General features: G+C 46.3%; 1 protein-coding gene across 1 annotated transcript; it reads left to right on the top strand.

Annotated features, from left to right (window-relative positions):
- Positions 1–572: 572 nt before the first annotated feature.
- Positions 573–18,002, top strand: CCT7 (chaperonin containing TCP1 subunit 7). The gene is made up of 12 exons (XM_055539650.1): positions 573–726; positions 6,281–6,434; positions 7,066–7,172; positions 8,625–8,750; positions 9,485–9,537; positions 9,888–10,059; positions 13,415–13,579; positions 14,308–14,496; positions 15,230–15,327; positions 15,888–16,020; positions 16,509–16,715; positions 17,644–18,002. The coding sequence occupies exons 1-12, from the start codon at positions 721–723 to the stop codon at positions 17,863–17,865; spliced, it is 1,632 nt and encodes a 543-aa protein (XP_055395625.1). The 5' UTR covers positions 573–720; the 3' UTR covers positions 17,866–18,002.
- Positions 18,003–19,969: the final 1,967 nt, after the last annotated feature.

Genomic DNA, 19,969 nt, shown 5'->3' with positions numbered 1-19,969 from the left:
CATCCTCTTCTTGGGAAGGCATTCGTCTAGCGCCCAGGTGGTCTCGGGCGACCCCTGCTCTGCTCATCCTCTGCCTAGTTCCACTGGCGTTTGTGCGGTCGTAGTCAGTAGGCTCTGGGGATGTACCAGTAGGCCTGATGTACCCGACACTCGAGGAAGCTCTGACAATGCCAAAGCAGAAAACGAGCATTCGGGCCAGGTGCCCACGTGTGATGTTGGACACCTAACCTCTCAGCCTCAGTTCCCTCGTCTGTAAAGTGGGCGTGATCGTGGTACTACCAAAACGATAGTGTGTAACAACGAGCTCATTCACGTCAAATGCTTAGTAAAAGCCTGTCTCTCAGTCACCAGTCAATAAATATATGCGTTTATTGCATCCCTTGGTCTTGGGAGATAGGAGGAATGGAATTAGAGTTAGTGGCTAACGCGGCCAAGCAAGGATTCTACATGCTCAAAAATAATGGCACCATGGAAAACCGGCGAACCTTCCCTCACCAACGATTCTCATAGCTCTCACCGAGGCCCGGCCTCTGACCCTTCTAGCCACGCCGACTCTATGGTAGCGAACCATAGAGTGGCGGAAGTGGCCCACCCCTTCCTCTCCCGGTCCAACGGCTTTGTGAAGCTTCTGGGGATTTCTCTGGCGCGGAGCATTGTGGGATTGCTGGGCGTCCCGGGCGCGGAGAAGAGGAGTAGCCGGCCACTGGATAAGCTTACAAGATGATGGTGAGTCGCATCTCAGTCATCCGGCTCCATCCGCTGCCATCTGGTCGGTAGCTGGCGCCGCCTGGCCTAGGCTAGTCTCGTAGAACCTTCTCCTGCTTATTGACTCGGTTCTCGCTCCGACCCTCTGTCTGTGAAGGACCCCGGTCCGCTACCGCCTGGTGGGCCCGGGCCCGGAGCAGCTGCCCTCAGCAAGGGTTTTGTGGGGGTCAAGAGGAGGCTCTGGTCGGGCCGGCCGGGGACTACAAGTCCCAGGGTGCTTCGGGGCCTTGAACCTGCGTCGGTCACCCAGTTTTCGGAGCCCCCCATAATCTTGACCTGGGTCAAATGACTGCGGGTTGAGCGTGCATACGCGGTCCAGGGCCAGACTTGGAAGCTCTGGCTGTCTTGAAAAATGCGGATGTGAAGGAGGGTGCTTCCTATAATCGGCAGAGGCAGCATGGGGACGGAGCCCAAGGAGAGCTGTGGTCTCTCATTGCCCCGCTCCCTGCCACCTTGCTGCTGCATAATTGAAGACAGATCCCTCCGCTCGTAGTCCGCTCATCATCCCTTCATTCATTAAGTAAACGCATTTTGTTGTTCAGTCGCTCAGTCCTGTCTAACTCTCTGCGACCCCATGGACTGCAGCACGCCAGGCTTCCCTGTCCATCACCAACTCCCGGACTTGGGCAAACTCATGTCCACCGAGTCGGTGATGCCATCCAACCATCTCATCCTTTGTCGTCTCCTTCTCCTGCCCTCAATCTTTCCCAGCATCACGGTTTTATCCACTGAGTCAGTTCATCGCATCAGATGGCCAAAATATTGGAGCTTCAGCTCCAGCATCAGTCCTTCCAATGAATATTTAGGACTGATTTCCCTTAGGATTGACTAGTTTGATCTTGAAGTCCAAGGGACTCTCAAGAGTCTTCTCCAGCACTCAGCCGCCTTTGTGGTCCAGCTCTCAGATTTGTACATGATTACTGGAAAAACCATAGCTTTGACTATACAGACCTTTGTCGACAAAGTGATGCCTCTGCTTTTTAATATGCTGTCTAGATTTGTCATAGCTTTTCTTCCAAGGAACAAGGGTCTTTTAATTTCATGGCTGCAGCTACTATCCGCAGTGATTTTGGAGCCCAAGTGAATAAAGTCTGTCACTGTTTCCATTTTTTCCCAATCTCTTTGCCATAAAGTGATGGGACTGGATGCCATGATCTTTGTATTTTGAATGCTAAGTTTTAAGCCAGCTTTTTCACTCTCCTCTTTCACCTTCATCAAGAGGCTTTTTAGTTGCTTTCTGCCATTAGGGTGGTGTCATCGCATATCTGAGGTTATTGCTATTTCTCCCAGCAATCTTGATTCCAGCTTGAGCTTCAGCCAGGCATTTTGCACGATGTACTCTGCGTATAAGTTAAATAAGCACGGTGACAGTATATAGCCGTGACATACTCCTTTCCCAGTCTGAATTAGTCCATTGTTCCGTGTCCGATTCTAACTGTTGCTTCTTGACCTCATACAGGTTTCTCAGGAGGCAGTTAAGGTGGTCTAGTGTACTTATCTCTTTTAACGTTTTTCCACAGTTTGTTGTGCTCCACACAGTCAAAGTCTTTAGCGTAGTCAATGAATCAGAAATAGATGTTTTTCTGGAATTCCCTTGCTTGTTCTGTGATCGACCAGATGTTGGCAATTAGATCTCTAATTCCTCTGCCTTTTCAAATTCCAACTTGTACATTTGGAAGTTCTTGGTTCACATACTGTTGAAGCCTAGCTTGAAGGATTTTGAGCATTATTACCTTGCTAGGATGTGAAATAAGCACTGCTGGGTGGTAGTTTGAACTTTTAGTACCTACTGAATGTACTAGGCCCCTAGTACAGCTTCTGAGGTGCAACTTCTCAACCAGGAGAATGGGCAGGGCAGTGGGGATGATGCATTAGAGGTGAGAAGACCCAGCCTCTGACCCTGTCTGCCCTTCCAGATGTGACATTAGATGGCTTTTCTAGTTGGCCACGTAATTCTGGGTCTCATTTTCTTTAGGGAAGCAGGTGAATCCTGGAGGCTGTCTGTAGCCCTCCCCACCCCCCTTCTGTGGCATCCCTTTCTCCAACTCTACAGGTACCTTCCATGGGTCCCAAACAACCTCGGTGGTGTCCCCCGAGTTGCTGTTGAACAGGGCCAACTCTTAAGTGTTTGAGGTAAAACCCTGACCTGTGGTTCCTGTGCACTTGGTAGGTCGCTTGTCCATTTTTATCAGTCCAGCTCAGTTCTCTGTTCTTTTCCTGCTTCCTCAACTTCTGCCTGACCTAGTCATATGGCAGACTGACAGCTGTCAGGTGTGCAGTCTACCAAATGCCCTGAGAATGCTGCTTGTGCCCGAGAGAGTAGGAACCTGGCGTTACTCGGTGTACCCTCTCCCTTTCATACACCCAGTACTGCCTTTTTCACTTGGTCTTCAGTGGTACCTATTCCCTGAAGTCATCTTCATCTCATGCAGTGGCAGCATAGTAGAACACTTGAGAGTAAGGGCTCTGGAGCCACACCGAATGCCTATGTTTGTAATTAACTGTGCCATTTAATGGACGTGTAACTTTGAGTGTGGCATTATATTTCCGGCCCCCAAAGTTCTTCTGACTTGCGATAAAACCCTTCACCAAGGGGCCCCAGACCACCACCTCAGCTTTTTCCTGAACTGACCCCTGGTCTGTTTCCTTGCTTATTGACTTTTTATAGCTCTCCTTTTTGAGTATGAAACTTGAGTCACCAAGAACTCTTGCTGTTATTGTTTGGTACCTGGTGTTGAGTTGGTACCTGACACTCTGGAAGCCTATTGTGATTGAAAAAGAGGTAAGAGGGTTCCTCAAAAAGCTCAGTCCTGTGACTTCGGTACAGCCACACAGAAGGTATTGGTATGTCCTTGCCTTTGTGTTCAGCACTGCATGCCTTAACGTATGAACGTCTGTGGTTTTATAGAGCATCAAGTTAAATAATGCTTATTAAAAGTTTTTAAGGAGAAGGAAGACCATTAAGCTGAAATTAGCAAGCCTTTCATGGTAGATACCCTTGGCAGATTATTGGATCCTGCTGTTGTTTCTTCACTTGAGTAAAAACGAGGTTGGAAAGTAACTTAAAGACACGAGCTGGGCTTGCCCTTGGAGGACTGACAGAGGCACCATCCTGGTTGACCTAGCTTGGCTCAGTCCAGTCCCGCTGCCTTTTCCTCCCCAGAGGATCTCTGTACCCAGCCTGCCATTTCTGTAGGGCCTATACAGCATAGGAACTTGGGACAGCGTGGTCAGCTGCTTCCAAGCCCTTCCTGCTTGTACTTAGGGAGTCTCAGTGAATTTATTGTCACCATACTGCTGATGCTTTTCCAAAAATAAGAACCGATTGCCACCGTACTTCATGATGTGTATAAAGCGCTTTCAAGTGTATTTGGCCCTTGAATAACTCCGGAAGTTAGGGGACCAGATTCTGCTAAGTCAAAAGTTTGCATATGATTTAGTCAGCCCCCATATCTTGATTTCTTGGTATCTGAGGATTCAACCAACCTCAGATGGTGGTGTACTGTAGTATTTACTGCTGAAAAAAAATTCAGGCATAAGTGGACCTACACAGTTCAAACCATGCTGTTCAAGGTTCAACTGATAATGAAATTGGAATTTTCAGCACCAAAAGCTTCTGTATATTGCTTTGTATGTGGCCAAATCTAGGCACTCTACTCTGAAATTAGTGTAGTCCTTACCTTTATGAAGCTTGTGTTTTAAGATGGATGGCAATATAAACATTATGCTTGAGAAGGAGCAGAGTTCTGGGATCCCCTGTTCCCAGTGCCCATGTTAACTACTGTTGAGAGGAATGGCAGCTCTGAGGAATTGCTGGCCTAGTGGGAAGAAAGCGGTTTCGGTAGAATATGGCAGTGTGGCTCTTGTAGGTGGGGTATAATTTGTAGTTAGAGATGAGAAAAAGTTTATAAAAACATTGGATAAGTTAGACTTGGTGGGGGGAATGACTCTGTTGAAGGGACGAGGAAGGGATTAAGACTCAAGTTGGTTTTTGATTGATAATGTAAATCTCTGTTGGGGCAGGGTTGGACCAGAGATGACTTGAAGCTGCCCTGAGGAATGATTTAGCAGGACTGGGAGAAGGCGCCTTTGGGGAACCCATTTTTCCTTGCAAGGGACCCGAAGGAATTCTGAGAGTACAGAGAAGCCATTAAATAATGTATGATATGTTTGTTAGGAAAAGTTGAAACAAAATAAAATACCCAAGTTTCAAATTTTTCTTTACTACCACTCTTACTTATTTGAGTTTGTTGTGCATCTTTCTAGCCTGTTTTTATGCAGTTGCTCATTATATCTTGCCTCTTATAGTTTTTTTTGTTGTTGTTGTTGTTTTACCCCAGTGTAAATTAGACTATGCCATTACTCTGCTAAAAGCTTTTCCAGGGCATCCCTTCTTTGTAGGAATAAAATCTATAAACTCCTTACCGTAGTCTGCAAATGAGTAGTGATTGATTCTTGTCTGCTTCTTCAATCGCATTCCAGTCTTTTGCTTTTTCACTACCTTCCAGCTACACGGGCCAAAGAAGTCAAATTTTTAAAGAAATTGTTCAGTTAATGTGGAGTCAGCCTCATGGGTTGTTTGAGTTTCTAGTTGTGAATTCTTGGCTCTTTTTGTTGGACTGAGACAGCCTGATGCTTTTCTATGTCTTCTCCACTCAAATACTTGAAATATCCCCAGGGGTGGACATGGGCAGTGACTGTCAAACTTTACATTTGCAATTCACAGTAAGAAATAAATTTCAAAGCATAGGGTTGCAGAGGGTCAGATACAACTTTGGGACTAAATAACAACGTAGCCTAATTGTACACACATAACTAACATAAGAAAAGTTTTGAAACAGTGTTTACACTTATCTGTTTAATATACATAAAATCAGTCATAAGAGAATAGTGACTGTTCTGAGACCAATGCAAAATAGAGAAAAACTTGTTTAGGGTATCTGATTGGAGATTAGTCACAAGAAAGCTTTATGGAACCAGCATGAGAGATGGAAACACTGCTGTACAAATTAGAGTTGTCATTTTGTGAGGCAGGACAAACGTGCCGTTTGTTTATCTGCCTAGCCATTTCCCTACACTCCAGCTACCATCTTTGGTAAAACCTCCTGTCTGGGCATCTCTGGGACAACATCTGAAGCTCTTGGCATCTCATTCTGCATCAGTGCCCATCTCCTTCTCTGCGATTAAGCTCTCAGGCGGTTGAACGGGTGTTTGCTGGAGTGAGCACTAAGTACGGCCCGCTTGCAGTGGCCTAACTCCTCAACCCGGGAAACAGGGTCAGAAGCTGAAAGTGGTATGCTTTTTCAACTGGGCACTGAAGAATACATTATTTGATTTGTTCTTTTTGACTAAATCAGTGCTTCTCAAACCATTTTCTGGTATACCTACAGAGCATGCTATCTCTGGGGGTAGAGGCTGTTTAAGGAATAGATGTAGTGGATGGACATTGGGGGAATGTGGTTTAAAGGGGCCTCCAGATTTTTTTTTTTTAAGTGAATTGCTCTTTCTTCTCTAGCCCACACCAGTTATCCTGTTGAAAGAGGGGACTGATAGCTCCCAAGGCATCCCCCAGCTTGTAAGTAACATCAGTGCCTGCCAGGTGATTGCTGAGGCTGTCAGAACTACCCTGGGCCCCCGTGGTATGGACAAGCTCATTGTGGATGGCCGAGGTAAGTGCAGAGTTTCTGAGACCAGTGTGCAGAAGAGGAGGCTCCTCTAAAGTGTTTGGGGCCAGCAGAGCTTGGCAACGGAAATCCCTCTGCTTTTAAGATCGCTGAAGGATTGCTCTCTGTGAAGCTACTTCTTTTCATACACTGTCCTGAATGCTGAGCCTCTTGGGAATATATGGGAGAAGCCAGGTTCAGGAATCTTGCCTTGTAGAGAGATTTGGCCTAAAAACATGAAATAGAACCTTCCGAAGTTGCCTGTAGTCACTCCTATTGTATCATGTTGCTGAGACAGATTCCACATTATGCTTTAGTGTATTAATTTACAAGTGAAATAAGAGGGTATCAACTGTTAAGAATATCTAAATGATTATCCATTCTTATTTTTTAAAATGTTTTCTGCATCCAGTAGAGGTTTGCTATTAGGGAAAATGAAGAGCTCATGGTTTTTGAAAATGTGTGATTTTAGGTGGCCCTTTGTGCCCAGAGCTAAATCCATAAACAGATCAGTTCATTTCCACCACAAGACCCTCTGTCCTGTCCCAGTAAAGTGTATATGGGCTCCAAGTCCAGCTAGAAGTCAGAATTTAAGAAAAGATCTTTAAATTTTTACTTTGTGTTTGTCCCTTTAAAGGCAAAGCAACAATTTCTAATGATGGGGCCACAATTCTGAAACTCCTTGATGTTGTCCATCCTGCAGCGAAGACTTTAGTGGACATTGCAAAATCCCAAGATGCTGAGGTAGGAATATCTAGTCTGAGTGTTTCAGTGGAGATTGAAACACATGCCTGTTTGTTCCTTTGCTCTTCTTTCTTTAAGCATTTTGATTTTATATCTAAAACCATAATTTCACAAATACAGGTTTGTAAAACTATGTAGATGGAATTAATAGCCCTTTAAAATCCTTCTGTTTCACTGTGTTGTGCTCAGGTCTCAGGACCAGGCCTGTGTGCTGTCATTTATATGAGTTGCTCAGTAAATAATTTACCCTCTCATCTGTTGGTTGCCTTATAAGATGGAGTTGGAGATTGTTTCCAGTTCACTTTTTTCTTTCTTAAAAAAACATTTATAGTGGTAAAACACACATAACATAAAATTTGCCGTTTTATGTTCCTGTCAGTGACATTAACTTGTCTTTGCCTTTTTAAAACTCATTTCTAACACTGGAGTCTTATTGAGAGAGACAAGTTTGCATTTCAGAATGTTACAGATAACCTCCCAAAGTTATATTAAAAGGTCTATTAGGACCCTGTAGCCTGGAAAACAGTATGGCAATTTTCAACAAAGGAATACCTTTCTGTCTAGGAATTTGGCAGCTTAAACCCTTTGCCACAGTAACTTTTTTTCTCCCTAAAATCTCTTACATTCCACAGAAACATAAGTGAGTTAAAAGTAAATTTCTTCTATATCAGAGGTTAACCAGTTTTCTAAAAAACTCTTTTTTCTCAAAGAAAAGGGGAAGCAGAGGGAATAAAAGCTCTTATTCTTTTTCTCCTTTATTAAAATAAAGTTTAGATCCCATTGTAGAAAATTGCTATTAAGAAAAACAAGCTCATAATCTGCTTATTCCAAATAGTGTTTAAAATACAGAAGACTTTGATCCTTAGAGGTTTGTTTTGTGAACTCCTGTAGAATTTGTTCCCATTTATCTCGTACCTTTTGCTATCATTATTTGTTATTTGTGACATACTCAGTTCAGTTCAGTTCAGTCACTCAGTCGTGTCCGACTCTTTGCGACCCCATGAATCATAGCACGCCAGGCCTCCCTGTCCATCACCAACTCCCGGAGTTCACCCAAACTCACGTCCATCGAGTCGGTGATGCCATCCAGCCATCTCATCCTCTGTCGTCCCCTTCTCCTCCTGACCCCAATCCCTCCCAGCATCAGACATATTAGCATTATATTATAAGCACGTATATTGTGTTACTGATCATAGTACCTTGTCCATAGTAGATAAGTTCCTGGTTAATTTGTGTATATGATTTCATATTCTGGGAAAATTTGTCCAGATCAGCCCTCTTTGGAGAATGGGCCTGGCTGCAGAATTAATTTTGTGGCCCAGGACCATTTGATGGGATGAATATCTACCCAGCAACACCCCAGTTTAAATGGATAGATGGCCTAGAAAACAGAGTTTGGGAGTTTTATTCCTGAATGTGAGTGGATGTGAGTTTCCTGTCATCCTGTTCCAGGTCGGTGACGGCACCACCTCAGTGACCCTGCTGGCTGCAGAATTTCTGAAACAGGTGAAACCCTACGTAGAGGAAGGTTTGCACCCGCAGATCATCATCCGCGCCTTCCGCACTGCCACACAGTTGGTATGGGAGTGCTAGTGAAGCTGGGCCGTTTGGGCACCTTTTTGTTTCTCTTGGGATATGGTCTGTATTGGGTTGTGGAGGGTCTGGGGACAACATTCCTTGAATATTTTCTGAATTCTACTCCATAGAAATCTCAGTTCTACCATTCAATAGCTATTGACTAGGTATATTACTTAGTCTGTTTAAGCTTCCAGTTTCCTCACAGACTATGATGTAGACATACCACAGGCTGTCAGTGAGAGCTGTTTTGTTTTTATCGAGTACTTCATAGCACATCTTGAGACCTTGCTTTTATTGACCTTTGACTTTCATTCTTTAACTTGGGGTAAGTCAGTTCCTCCGCACCTTACTTTCTTTACTGTCTCTGTTTTGGGGTGGTGACATTAAAATGAAATCATATGTGAGAAGTATGTATGAAAGGATATCTTTTGAAAAAGATGGCTTTGAAAAGATACAATGTTTAACATACAAATATGTGTATCATGTATTACATGACATAGTTAATATATAAAGTACTACAAGTTGTCACCAGTGCTGTTCTGTGCCTGCTCTACGTTTCTAAACTAGAGATTTATATATTTCTGGGCAGCTTTAAGACTTAGAAATGTTATTTCAGCTGTCGAAGTACTTAAGATTTGGGAGTAAACAGATTAGGGACTAGCAGGAGAGATTGGGACCCACTTCTCCAGTTTGTTTTTAACGTGAGAGACTCACCCCGTTTCTGTTCTTGGCAGGCAGTTAACAAGATCAAAGAGATCGCAGTGACTGTGAAGAAGGAAGATAAAGTGTAAGTTTGCAGTGAACTTTGTCAGAACCTTGACTCCCAGGCCAGATTGGATGCAGAAGCGTGCTGGAATACCCTGCGTGGACTGGGGCTGTTTGGCTCTTGCTAAACCCCTTGCTGTGCCCAGTCAGTCCATGTAGCACAAGAGAGGCTGTAGGCTGTAGTTGAAGAGCTGTCAGTCATGAGGTCTTTGAGTGCAGTCACCATCTGTCACTGGTGATCTTCCCTAAAGATTCAGAAGACAAAGTGTTGAGGGCTGTTAAAGGCTAGGATAGAAACCATCTCCACGTTGCAAGAGAGTACGATAAGAGCGGCTTTCGAGGCCTGATGCAGATCCCACCCTTGTGTCCCAGGGAGCAGAGGAAGCTGCTTGAGAAATGTGCCATGACTGCTCTGAGCTCCAAGCTGATCTCCCAGCAGAAAGCCTTCTTCGCTAAGATGGTGGTGGACGCGGTGATGATGCTTGATGATTTGCTGCAGCTTAAAATGATTGGAATCAAGAAGGTGCAAGGTGGAGCCCTAGAGGTGAGCCTGCCGAGGCCTCCCTGGGAGGCTCTTGCTTTCACATCGACCCTGTAGGCAGCTTGGTGTAGGCGGACAGCACACATTAGAGGAATAGAGAGAGAGCACTTGGGCGGGAAGCCAGCTGTGTTCCTCATACTGGGGCTGCAAGTGTCTCCTGTAGGTGCATTTTGTAACCTCCACAGACTAGTATTACTTGTCAGCAGAATCGAAGGATGAACTGGCTGATTTTCAGAATCTCAGTGTTAATGTCGGAGGGGACAGGGCTAGCTCTGATAAATTATCTAAAATCCTCTCAATAAATATAAGTACTTTGCAGTCCATTCTTCTCCAAGCGGTACAGGCAGGCTGTCCCTTCTTTTATTCATTTATCTTGAACAGATAATACAGAAGTTAAACTGTATAGAAAGTCCTAAAGGAAAACAGAAATGTGTCCTACACCACTCCTGCCCCAGAAACCACTATTAACTGTGTGTGTTCTTCCACTGTGCGTCTATAAGTATAAATGTAAATATTGTTTTTTGAAACGAATGCTCACTTGTAGTACATAGTGTCCTGCAACTTTTGTTTATTTAACAACATATTTTTTCACTTATTTAAATTAAAATAGTGACTAGTGTCTACTGTATTTGCACCACACAATTGTGTTTTCATTCTGTTCATCTCCTCCTCTTTCTGTCATGGCACATGAGAGGGGGATGAGATTCCCTTTATATAACAAAGCTGTAAAGAACCTGAAAGTCATCTGAGCCGTTCCCATGCCTTTGGCCCCCAGATGGTTGTGTTTCAGCCCATTCTCTACGTCATGGCTTGCTGACATTGTCTTTACACACTGCTTTGATCTCAGTGTTCCATCTTCTGTTCCAGAAACCCTTGAGATTAAATTGGCATTCGCTAAACTAGGGATCAGAACTGTAATTTTAACTGGTGAGAAAGCCAGGGGCCGCAAGCCACACGTACGTTCAGTCTGTCTCTTTTACTAGACCTCTGTCCTGGTAACGCACCCTTCCTCCAATCTTGCATCCCCTAAGTTTGTTCTATTTTTTGCTGCAGAGTGAGGTTCCTCAATTTACACTCTGTGTGTGAAGCCACTTGGGGTTCTATAGGCCCACAGGATAAGAGTCAGGCCTTAGCAGAGCCTTTAAGATTCTCCTAAACGTGTCCCTGCCCTCTTTTTTTCCCCCCTACCCTCTTATTTTGTATTCCAGCAACTGCTAATGGCTTTTCATCTCCTGACTGCACCATACTGCCTCTGCCTGTTGGAGACATCTCTTTCGTTTTCTGTTTGACTAATTTCAGCGCATCCATCTTGATTCAGCTCAGGCATCACCCCCTTTAGGAGGCTATGGATTTGAATGATGTAGGAATCTGTTCCCTGATAGGCTACGGTATTATGTATGGTAGACTAAAACTGTAGATTAGTACTACCAGAAAACACATAGGTCATTGAACGGAATACAGTTTTTAAAATTGTTATTTTGTCAACATATAGTTGATTTACAATGTTGTGTTAATTTCTCCTGTTCAGTAGAGTGATTGTTAACACATACCTAATTCTTTTTCATTAGATCAGATCAGATCAGTCGCTCAGTCATGTCCGACTCTTTGCGACCCCATGAATCGCAGCACACCAGGCCTCCCTGTCCATCACCAACTCCCGGAGTTCACTCAGACTCACTTCCATCGAGTCAGTGATGCCATCCAACCATTTCATCCTCTATCGTCCCCTTCTCCTCCTGGCCCCAATCCCTCCCAGCATCAGAGTCTTTTCCAATGAGTCAACTCTTCGCATGAGGTGGCCAAAGTACTGGAGTTTCAGCTTTAGCATCATTCCTTCCAAAGAAATCCCAGGGCTGATCTCCTTCAGAATGGACTGGTTGGATCTCCTTGCAGTCCAAGGGACTCGCAAGAGTCTTCTCCAGCACCACAGTTCAAAAGCATGAATTCTTCGGCACTCAGCCTTCCTCACAGTCCAACTCTCACATCCATACATGACCACTGGAAAAACCATAGCCTTGACTAGACAGACCTTTGTTGGCAAAGTAATGTCTCTGCTTTTGAATATGCCATCTAGGTTGGTCATAACTTTCCTTCCAAGGAGTAAGCGTCTTTTAATTTCATGGCTGCAGTCACCATCTGCAGTGATTTTGGAGCCCAGAAAAATAAAGTCTGACGCTGTTTCCACTGTTTCCCCATCTATTTCCCATGAAGTGATGGGACCAGATGCCATGATCTTCGTTTTCTGAATGTTGAGCTTTAAGCCAACTTTTTCACTCTCCACTTTCACCTTCATCAAGAGGCTTTTTAGTTCCTCTTCACTTTCTGCCATAAGGGTGGTGTCATCTGCATATCTGAGGTTATTGATATTTCTCCCGGTAATCTTGATTCCAGCTTGTGCTGCTTTTTCATACTCCTTTCAATTATGATTTATGACTGAATATTGAATAGTAGGACTTTGTTTACCCATTCTGTGTAATAGTTTGCATGGTAACCCCAAACTCCTAACCCACTTCTCCTCCAACCCCCGACCCCCATGGCAACCACAAGTCTGTTCACTTTGTGAGTGTTTCTATTTCACAGATAGGTTCATTTGTGTTGTATTTTAGATTCTACATGTAAATGATCATATGCTATTTGTCTTTTTCTTTCTGACCTCACTTCCTGAATATATCCTTCTTTATGGAGTGGGAAATACCCAGGTCATTTAATAAGAGGTCTGAGGTTGAGCCTGCCTTCTCATAGTGTTAAAGTCACTCCCAAGTGCCGTGTGCTTTCATCATGCCCTTCTGTTAAATCGACCACGTAGCAGGCTCTGTTTTGGAATGAGTGGTGTAGTAGTTCATATTTTGAGGGATTGAGATGAGAGAAGCCACAATGATAACTTGAGAACTGCGGGAAATTTCTGACTGTTACGACCTTTTGTTTTCATCTCCTAAAGAGAGGAAGCATCTAGGCTACAGCACACAGGTGTTTGTGCGCTCACGTGCAGTACAGGTAGGGAGGGATGTGTGTACGTATGTGCAGTGAAGACTGGGAGGTGTCGAGTTGGAATGACAGTGCATCCCTTGGCACGTGTGCTTTGGAGGGTCAGTCTTAAAGGACAGCCCAGACAGGCCTTTCCCATGCTTAGTCTCTGCAAGCTAAGTGGTTTTCCTTATCCTGAAGGGACAACCAAAATGTTTTCATATTTTTCTTAGCATTTAGGATGATGGAAAAACTTTGTTACAGTAGTGGAATAAAAACATAATTAACCCTTTCAGGTTCACAGAAATGGACATGCATTAGTCCAGCACACCACTAACTTGATTTTATTTCATGCCAGTACTGAACTGTTGAACCATCTGGTTTTTTTAAACAGGAGTCCCAGCTTGTCGCTGGCGTCGCATTCAAGAAGACTTTCTCTTATGCTGGGTTTGAAATGCAACCCAAAAAGTACCATAATCCAATGATTGCCCTTTTAAATGTTGAGCTCGAGCTGAAAGCTGAGAAAGATAATGCAGAAATCAGAGTCCATACAGTTGAGGTAGGTCCTCCCAGCTGGCAGCGGCATGAAACTGGGCAGCATTCTGGGCCAAAGCCTTGGGCTTTCGTGGTCATCTTGGGCTTAGCTTTGTTTCTCAGGTACCTTATGGGCTCCTTTCCCCTCCTATGCCCCTAAGTATTGATGTCTAAATACTAGGCCCACTCTTCTCACTCTACTCTGACCTGGACCTGAGGAGGTTTGGATAGGGCAAACCTGCTGAAACATTATCTTTGGCCCTGGAGAAGGGGCTTGCGGGAGCCTTTCAGCTATAAAATGAGCCCTGTATTTTGATTCCTCTTATTTGGGCAGATGTGCGCTCTGCCCTTCTGGCCTGTCCCGTGCTGCGGGGGCCGGTGTGCTCCCAGCATCGGTATCAGCACGGCTTCTCCCTGGAGGCAGCATTGTCACCAGCTGTAAGCAGCTGTTCTTGGAAAATGCATCCCGAACACGGAATGGCCTTTGAAGGAAAGGGCTTGTCATTGGGAACTCCATGGCTGCAGTGTCTCAGAGGAGCTAGAACTTAGCTGGCCAAACTGCCTCACACCTTAGCAAATACCAGCTCTGGAGTAGCTCCCAGTGCTCGGATTACTTTCGGCTTTTGTGTTTGAAAATTTTAGGTGGTTTCTAAGTTACCTTATAGGGTCCTTGTTTGTTTGAACTGAGGGGAGTCTCTTCTGTTTACCCTCTGTTAATTCCCTAATAAATTAATATTTTCTGGGTCTCTTCAGGATTATCAGGCAATTGTTGATGCTGAGTGGAACATTCTTTATGACAAGTTAGAGAAGATCCATCATTCCGGAGCCAAAGTCGTCTTGTCTAAACTCCCCATCGGGGATGTGGCCACCCAGTACTTTGCTGACAGGGACATGTTCTGCGCTGGCCGAGTGCCGGAGGAGGATCTGAAGAGGACAATGATGGTAACCAGGTTCTCACGGGCCGCTTTTAGGTCTTTGTGGCCCCAGAGGGGTTTTCACGTATCTAATGTACTGGAGTGGTGTGTGAATCTGGGCTTGTCTTCTCAACTCTTTTTGCCGTGAAACATTTCAGTTCCAGTGTGTGCATACTACTATATAAGAGTTAATCTAACCAAACAAGTCAGGAAAGCTGATTTGTGAGGGAAGCTAGCAGTAGTGCTATGATTAGCTGGCTAAGCTCCAGTCTTGATGCTGCAGGCCAGGTTTCCTCTCTCTCTTTTTTTTTTTTTTTTTTTGCTACATCTTGCACCTGTGGAATCTTAGTTCCCCAACCGGGGATGGAACCTGCACCCTTGCACTGGAAGCATGGCTTCTTAACCACTGGACTGCTAGGGAAGTCCCTCCTCCCTTCTTAAGCATCTTGCCAAAGTGCTTTAAGTTTTAAAGCACTGATCATGACTTCAGTCACTGGGTTCAGAGCACCCTAGTTTAGGGAAGAGGGTACTGGGTAAAGCTTTTTAACGGGGCTTGTTTGCCTTCATGTGTCTTCATTCTGTTTTGTTTTCTCCTCTTCCAGAGGGAGCCTTGAGGTCAAGGGTGAGCGTGGGTCATTAGTGTATCTGGGGCACCGTGGCAGTCTAACATGTGAATTGGCTTTAAAACTAGGTGGCAGGATGCTTGCTTCCCCCCTCATGTGATCTGTCACTGCTAGATGATTTTGTCTCGTGTTCCTCAGGCTTGTGGAGGCTCCATCCAGACCAGTGTGAATGCGCTGTCGTCAGATGTTCTGGGCCGCTGCCAGGTCTTTGAAGAGACTCAGATTGGAGGCGAGAGGTGAGTGGTAGGCCTGGGCTCCCTGTTTGCTTAGCTCATGAGACTTGCCTGATGGCCTTCTGCCATCTTTGGTTTGTGGTGTATATATAACAGGCCTCCCAGGTGGCGCTAGAGGTAAAGAGCCTGCCTGCCAGTGCAGGAAATGAAGAAAAGCGAGTTCGGTCCTTGGGTGGGGAGGATGCCCTGGAGGAAGAAATGGCAACCCACTCTAGTATTCTTGCATGGAGAATCCCATGGACAGAGGAGCCTGGTGGGCTACAGTAACATGTGCTACTGTCTTCTGAGGTCTTAATCTCTTGGGGTGAATAGTGTTAAGTTATGTAAAGTGTTTCAGGAAGAAAGAAGGTCAAATCGGGTCTACAGTCTGACTCCACAGTCTTTTATGCCCCTGTGGTACAGCCCTAGACCTTCCCAAGAACGCGCTTTTAAGGGTGGGCTTGGAGAACTTTAGTGAGGGACAGAAGAGCAGCTGTTGAGTGTTGGGAGGACTTGGTGAGGTCAGAACACTGTGGGTTGGCAGCAGAAACGAGTTCACAGATACAATTTGATCCTGGGTGTAGGTACAATTTCTTCACTGGCTGCCCTAAGGCCAAGACATGCACTATCATCCTCCGTGGTGGTGCAGAGCAATTCATGGAGGAGACAGAGCGGTCCCTGCACGACGCCATCATGATTGTCAGGAGGGCCATCAAGGTACTGGACTGGGGGCTTCCAGCCTGCACAGCCTACTCTGCCTCTTGAGCTGATGCGACCCTGGATTTGTGTGGTGATCCCTTTCCTGTATAACCTGTTCTTCCAAGTGGGCATGTGGGCCCTGATTGTCTCATAGATCAAACATCCTCAGTCTCTCAAAATAAGTCATGCTGCCTTAAAAGCTAACACTTGTTCTTGTGAGCACCTGTGGAGCTGATGGACTCAGTCATCCCAGGGAGTGTGCCAGTGCCCTCAAGGTGTAGGTGACCTTGAAGAGGGTCAGAAACCATATGGTTCACCAGATTGCAGTTGGGATGTGCTAGGCGTGGTCTGTGTCCGGGCTTCCTGTGGCTTGGGCTGGGGGAGGGAGTGAGGAGCCAGCCCTCCTTCTAGGCTAGGGGGCCTGTTGACTGAGTGGCCCAGTTTGGCCATGGCTGGAGTTTAGACAGGGGACTCCTTGAATTTAGAGGTGAGTCTGGTCTTTGCAGAATGATTCAGTGGTGGCTGGTGGTGGCGCCATCGAGATGGAGCTCTCCAAGTACCTGCGAGATTACTCAAGAACCATTCCAGGAAAACAGCAGCTACTGATTGGGGCCTATGCCAAGGCCTTGGAAATTATCCCACGCCAGCTCTGTGACAATGCTGGCTTTGATGCCACAAACATCCTCAACAAGCTCCGGGCTCGGCACGCCCAGGTGGGTTATTCCTTTCCTTTGAGTCCAGGGACTGGGTGGATGGGGCTAGATTCTTTGAGTGTGCTGTGCTTACTCGGGCTCTGTGTGCTCAGCCCAGGTGATGGTGCTGGAACCAAATCCGGTACCAACTGACTGCCTCTTCTGAGGTCAAAAGGAAAGCCATGGTGTCAGGACTAGTTGTTCCAGGGTTTCTTCAGTGCTTCTTGCAAGAGTCTGGTCGCTCCTTTTGGTGCACTGAGGGAATGAAGAAGCACGGTAGCCGCCTCCCTGAAGCGTGTACGACCACTGTGTGTACGGGGTTCCTCGTGGGTTCCTCCAGCACTTGAGGGCCCTGCCGACAGCAGTCCAGCCGTGGCTGTACTACCTCCATGTAGAGCACGCATCTCTTGAGAATTTAATTTGTTCGTCTGCTGTCGAGCCAGTACTCATTTAGAGATGTTTGCTAAATGCCGTTTGTTAAATGCTCAATATGACGACGACAGCACTCAGTGAGTGGCCTTGCTTCCGACTTGTGTCAGAGCTTGAAGCAAGCCACTTTCTCTTGTGTGTCCGTTTCCTTATCTGTACACTGGGGGCTCCTGGAAGCGGTGTGATGATAAAATGAGATCAAGGGTTGGAAAGTCATCCTCTTGAAAAGCGTGGTTTGACATACAGTCCTCAGATGACCTGAGGGTGAGAATGGGGCCTTCCTAAAACCCAGCAGCTTGCCTGGGAGAGGCCCTGGGCAGCACTTCTCAGGTTTGGAGGGGTGGTGGAGGGCAGGGATGGGAAGAGGCTTCCAGGCTTCTGTTGGAATGCCATCTTCCTTAGGGAGATGCCAGCGGGTTCAGAGAGCCTGAGGATGCCTCAATCTCAGTCATTCAGAGGACGTGCAGGAAGAAATTTGAGAGCAGTTCCGTATCATTTTCCCTCTTGTTCTGCTTTTCAGGGGGGCATGTGGTACGGGGTGGACATCAACACTGAGGACATTGCTGACAACTTTGCGGCCTTTGTGTGGGAGCCAGCGATGGTGCGGATCAACGCCCTGACTGCCGCCTCCGAGGCCGCCTGCCTCATCGTGTCTGTCGATGAGACCATCAAGAACCCTCGCTCAACAGTGGATGCTTCCCCAGCCGCTGGCCGGGGCCGAGGTCGCGGCCGCCTTCACTGAGAGGTTCCCAGCCCTCACACGAGTGCCCGGCAGGCTGTGCTTACTCTGTCTTGGTCAGATATTACAAGGAAGGGGTAGTATTTGGCCCACTGTGTTCTCACTGGAGGTTATTTAAATAAAACTTAAAAAACCTAGAATCCATTTTGCACATTATTTGGGTGCAGGAATTTTACTCATAAATGACTGTGGCTCAGAATTGTAGCATTACGTGTACTCACCCAGCAGGTGGAAAAGAGAACTCGGCCAGGGGAGGCGCTCCACTTGAGTGGCTCCTGTCTGGAAGTTTTGCTTTAGCTGCTTTCTCAGTCTTAGAAGCAGCTGGAAGATACGGAGTTGCTTCCTTTTTTTTTTCCTTTTTTTCTGACGTCTTCTTACTTGGCCCTGACCTCGCCCGGCACTGCTCCTAGGGTTTCTTGGGGTTTCTGTTAAATGCATTACATTATATCTTGTCTACCCCTTTTACTTCCATATTCTTTTGACTTGGTCCCTTAATCTCTCTTATTTAAGATCTTGAGGTTGAGGAGTCTTGAAACAATGTTTCTAAAGCCTTGTGACTTCTTAGAAGGGCGTCCATTGAGGAGGTGTCTGAAGGAGCCACCTGGTCTTAATTCAGCCACTAATGGTCCTGAGGGGTCCCTTCTGCTTTCTTCTAACCAGTGAAAGTTGAAGATGGCCAGCACAGATCAAATAAGCATTCTAACTGCCGCCTCCTCTATGCTAGTCCTGAGAGTTGGCCTGCAGTTAACTAATTAATAGAAAGCTTCTGCTCCCTGAATCTGGGAAGTGTTTGGTTTTTTTTTTTTAATCTGAATTTCAACCACTCGGAGTTCGATGAACTCAAAAGTAGATTAAGGCGGTGGCAGGTCCACACATTGGAGTTTGGCCTCCCTCCTAACTTGATGGTCTTTAAGTAAATTTTTTCCAGTTGTTCTACCTGTATGATGATAATAGCTGGCTCAGAGTTGTGGGGATGTGTTCAGCTATTTGTTTGATGTTAGAGCCACACACTTTTAAGCCTAAACACCTATTCTTTTTTCTGATTTTCACTTTAAGACCTGAGGAATCAAATCAGTAGGGGCAACCCCATTTTGTCAAATGGAATGTTGAGCCAGACCATGATGGGAAACTTGGTCTCCGTCAGGCGAAAGTCGGATTGGCTGGCCAGAGCCCTCTCTGGTGCCCAAGCCAGTGAGGGGATGGGCAGGTGCGTGCTGTTCCTGCTGGGCTTGCCCTTAAAGATGGCTTCTCCTGGCTGAGAGTCAGAAATGACCCTCAAGGCTCTATGCAGACACTGAAAGCTCTGGCGGGGGCAGTAACCCGCATGGTCTTCCTCCAGCGATGTCTACCGTCCTGAGACAGGTCTTCGTAATACTTCAGTTCGCCTCATTGATGCCATTCAGATCATCCACCTCCTTGCTAATCAGTGCATTTCAGCTACCGGAAGGTTTGGTGACAGACTGGCAAATGTGGCCACCTACCATTTACTTTCCTGAGGCAGATATTATTCCAGTTTCACCATCTTTTATTGGATACAAAGCCACAAATTCAGATGCCCATTGGAGTCCTTTTAAATACATACGCTCGGGTACATTCAGCAAAGGGCATCTATGGGCGATGTGGAGCAAAGTGCTGGGATGGTGGTGCCTGGGTGGGGCAGAAAAGTGGGGCCCAGGGAGGCCCCCTGGGGGCTGGAGGTACAGGCACCACTTCAGAAACAAAACCAAAAGTTGCTGTCCACCCCTCTGCCTGATGTGTTTGGGGTGAGGAAAGCTCCCCTCTCAGCTCAGGCCCACTGCACCTGGCTGTTCAGGGAAGGCATGGCATGGGGGCCAGCTGTGGAGGTCCCCGCCAGCAGGGTTATGCGAGCCAGGCCTACTGGCGCCAGCCACAAGGCGAGCCTGACCCTGAGCGCTAGGCCCTTGCCAGGGCAGAGCTGAGGCCGGGGCCCCTGCCAGCAGTGGCAGGCGAGGCTTGGACTTGCAGCGGGGAAGCCTGCCTGATTGTCGGGGCAGTCTTGGGACTGGCCAGGGTCCCAAGGGGTTGGGGTCAGACTAGGAGCTGGTTGCCTTAGTTGGCCCTGGTATTCTGATCTTCATCCAATCCT

Source organism: Bubalus kerabau, chromosome 11 (genome assembly GCF_029407905.1).
Source record: "Bubalus kerabau isolate K-KA32 ecotype Philippines breed swamp buffalo chromosome 11, PCC_UOA_SB_1v2, whole genome shotgun sequence".
Taxonomy (NCBI): domain Eukaryota; kingdom Metazoa; phylum Chordata; class Mammalia; order Artiodactyla; family Bovidae; genus Bubalus; species Bubalus kerabau.
The sequence above is the reverse complement of the archived record's forward strand: the minus strand, read 5'-3'. Positions and strand labels throughout refer to the sequence as shown.

Bases quoted from the DNA above. Each gene is read 5' to 3' on its own strand.
- CCT7 (XM_055539650.1), top strand. The intron at 6,435-7,065 runs GTAAGTGCAGAG...GTCCCTTTAAAG, and splicing joins GCTCATTGTGGATGGCCGAG to GCAAAGCAACAATTTCTAAT. The intron at 7,173-8,624 runs GTAGGAATATCT...ATCCTGTTCCAG, and splicing joins CAAAATCCCAAGATGCTGAG to GTCGGTGACGGCACCACCTC.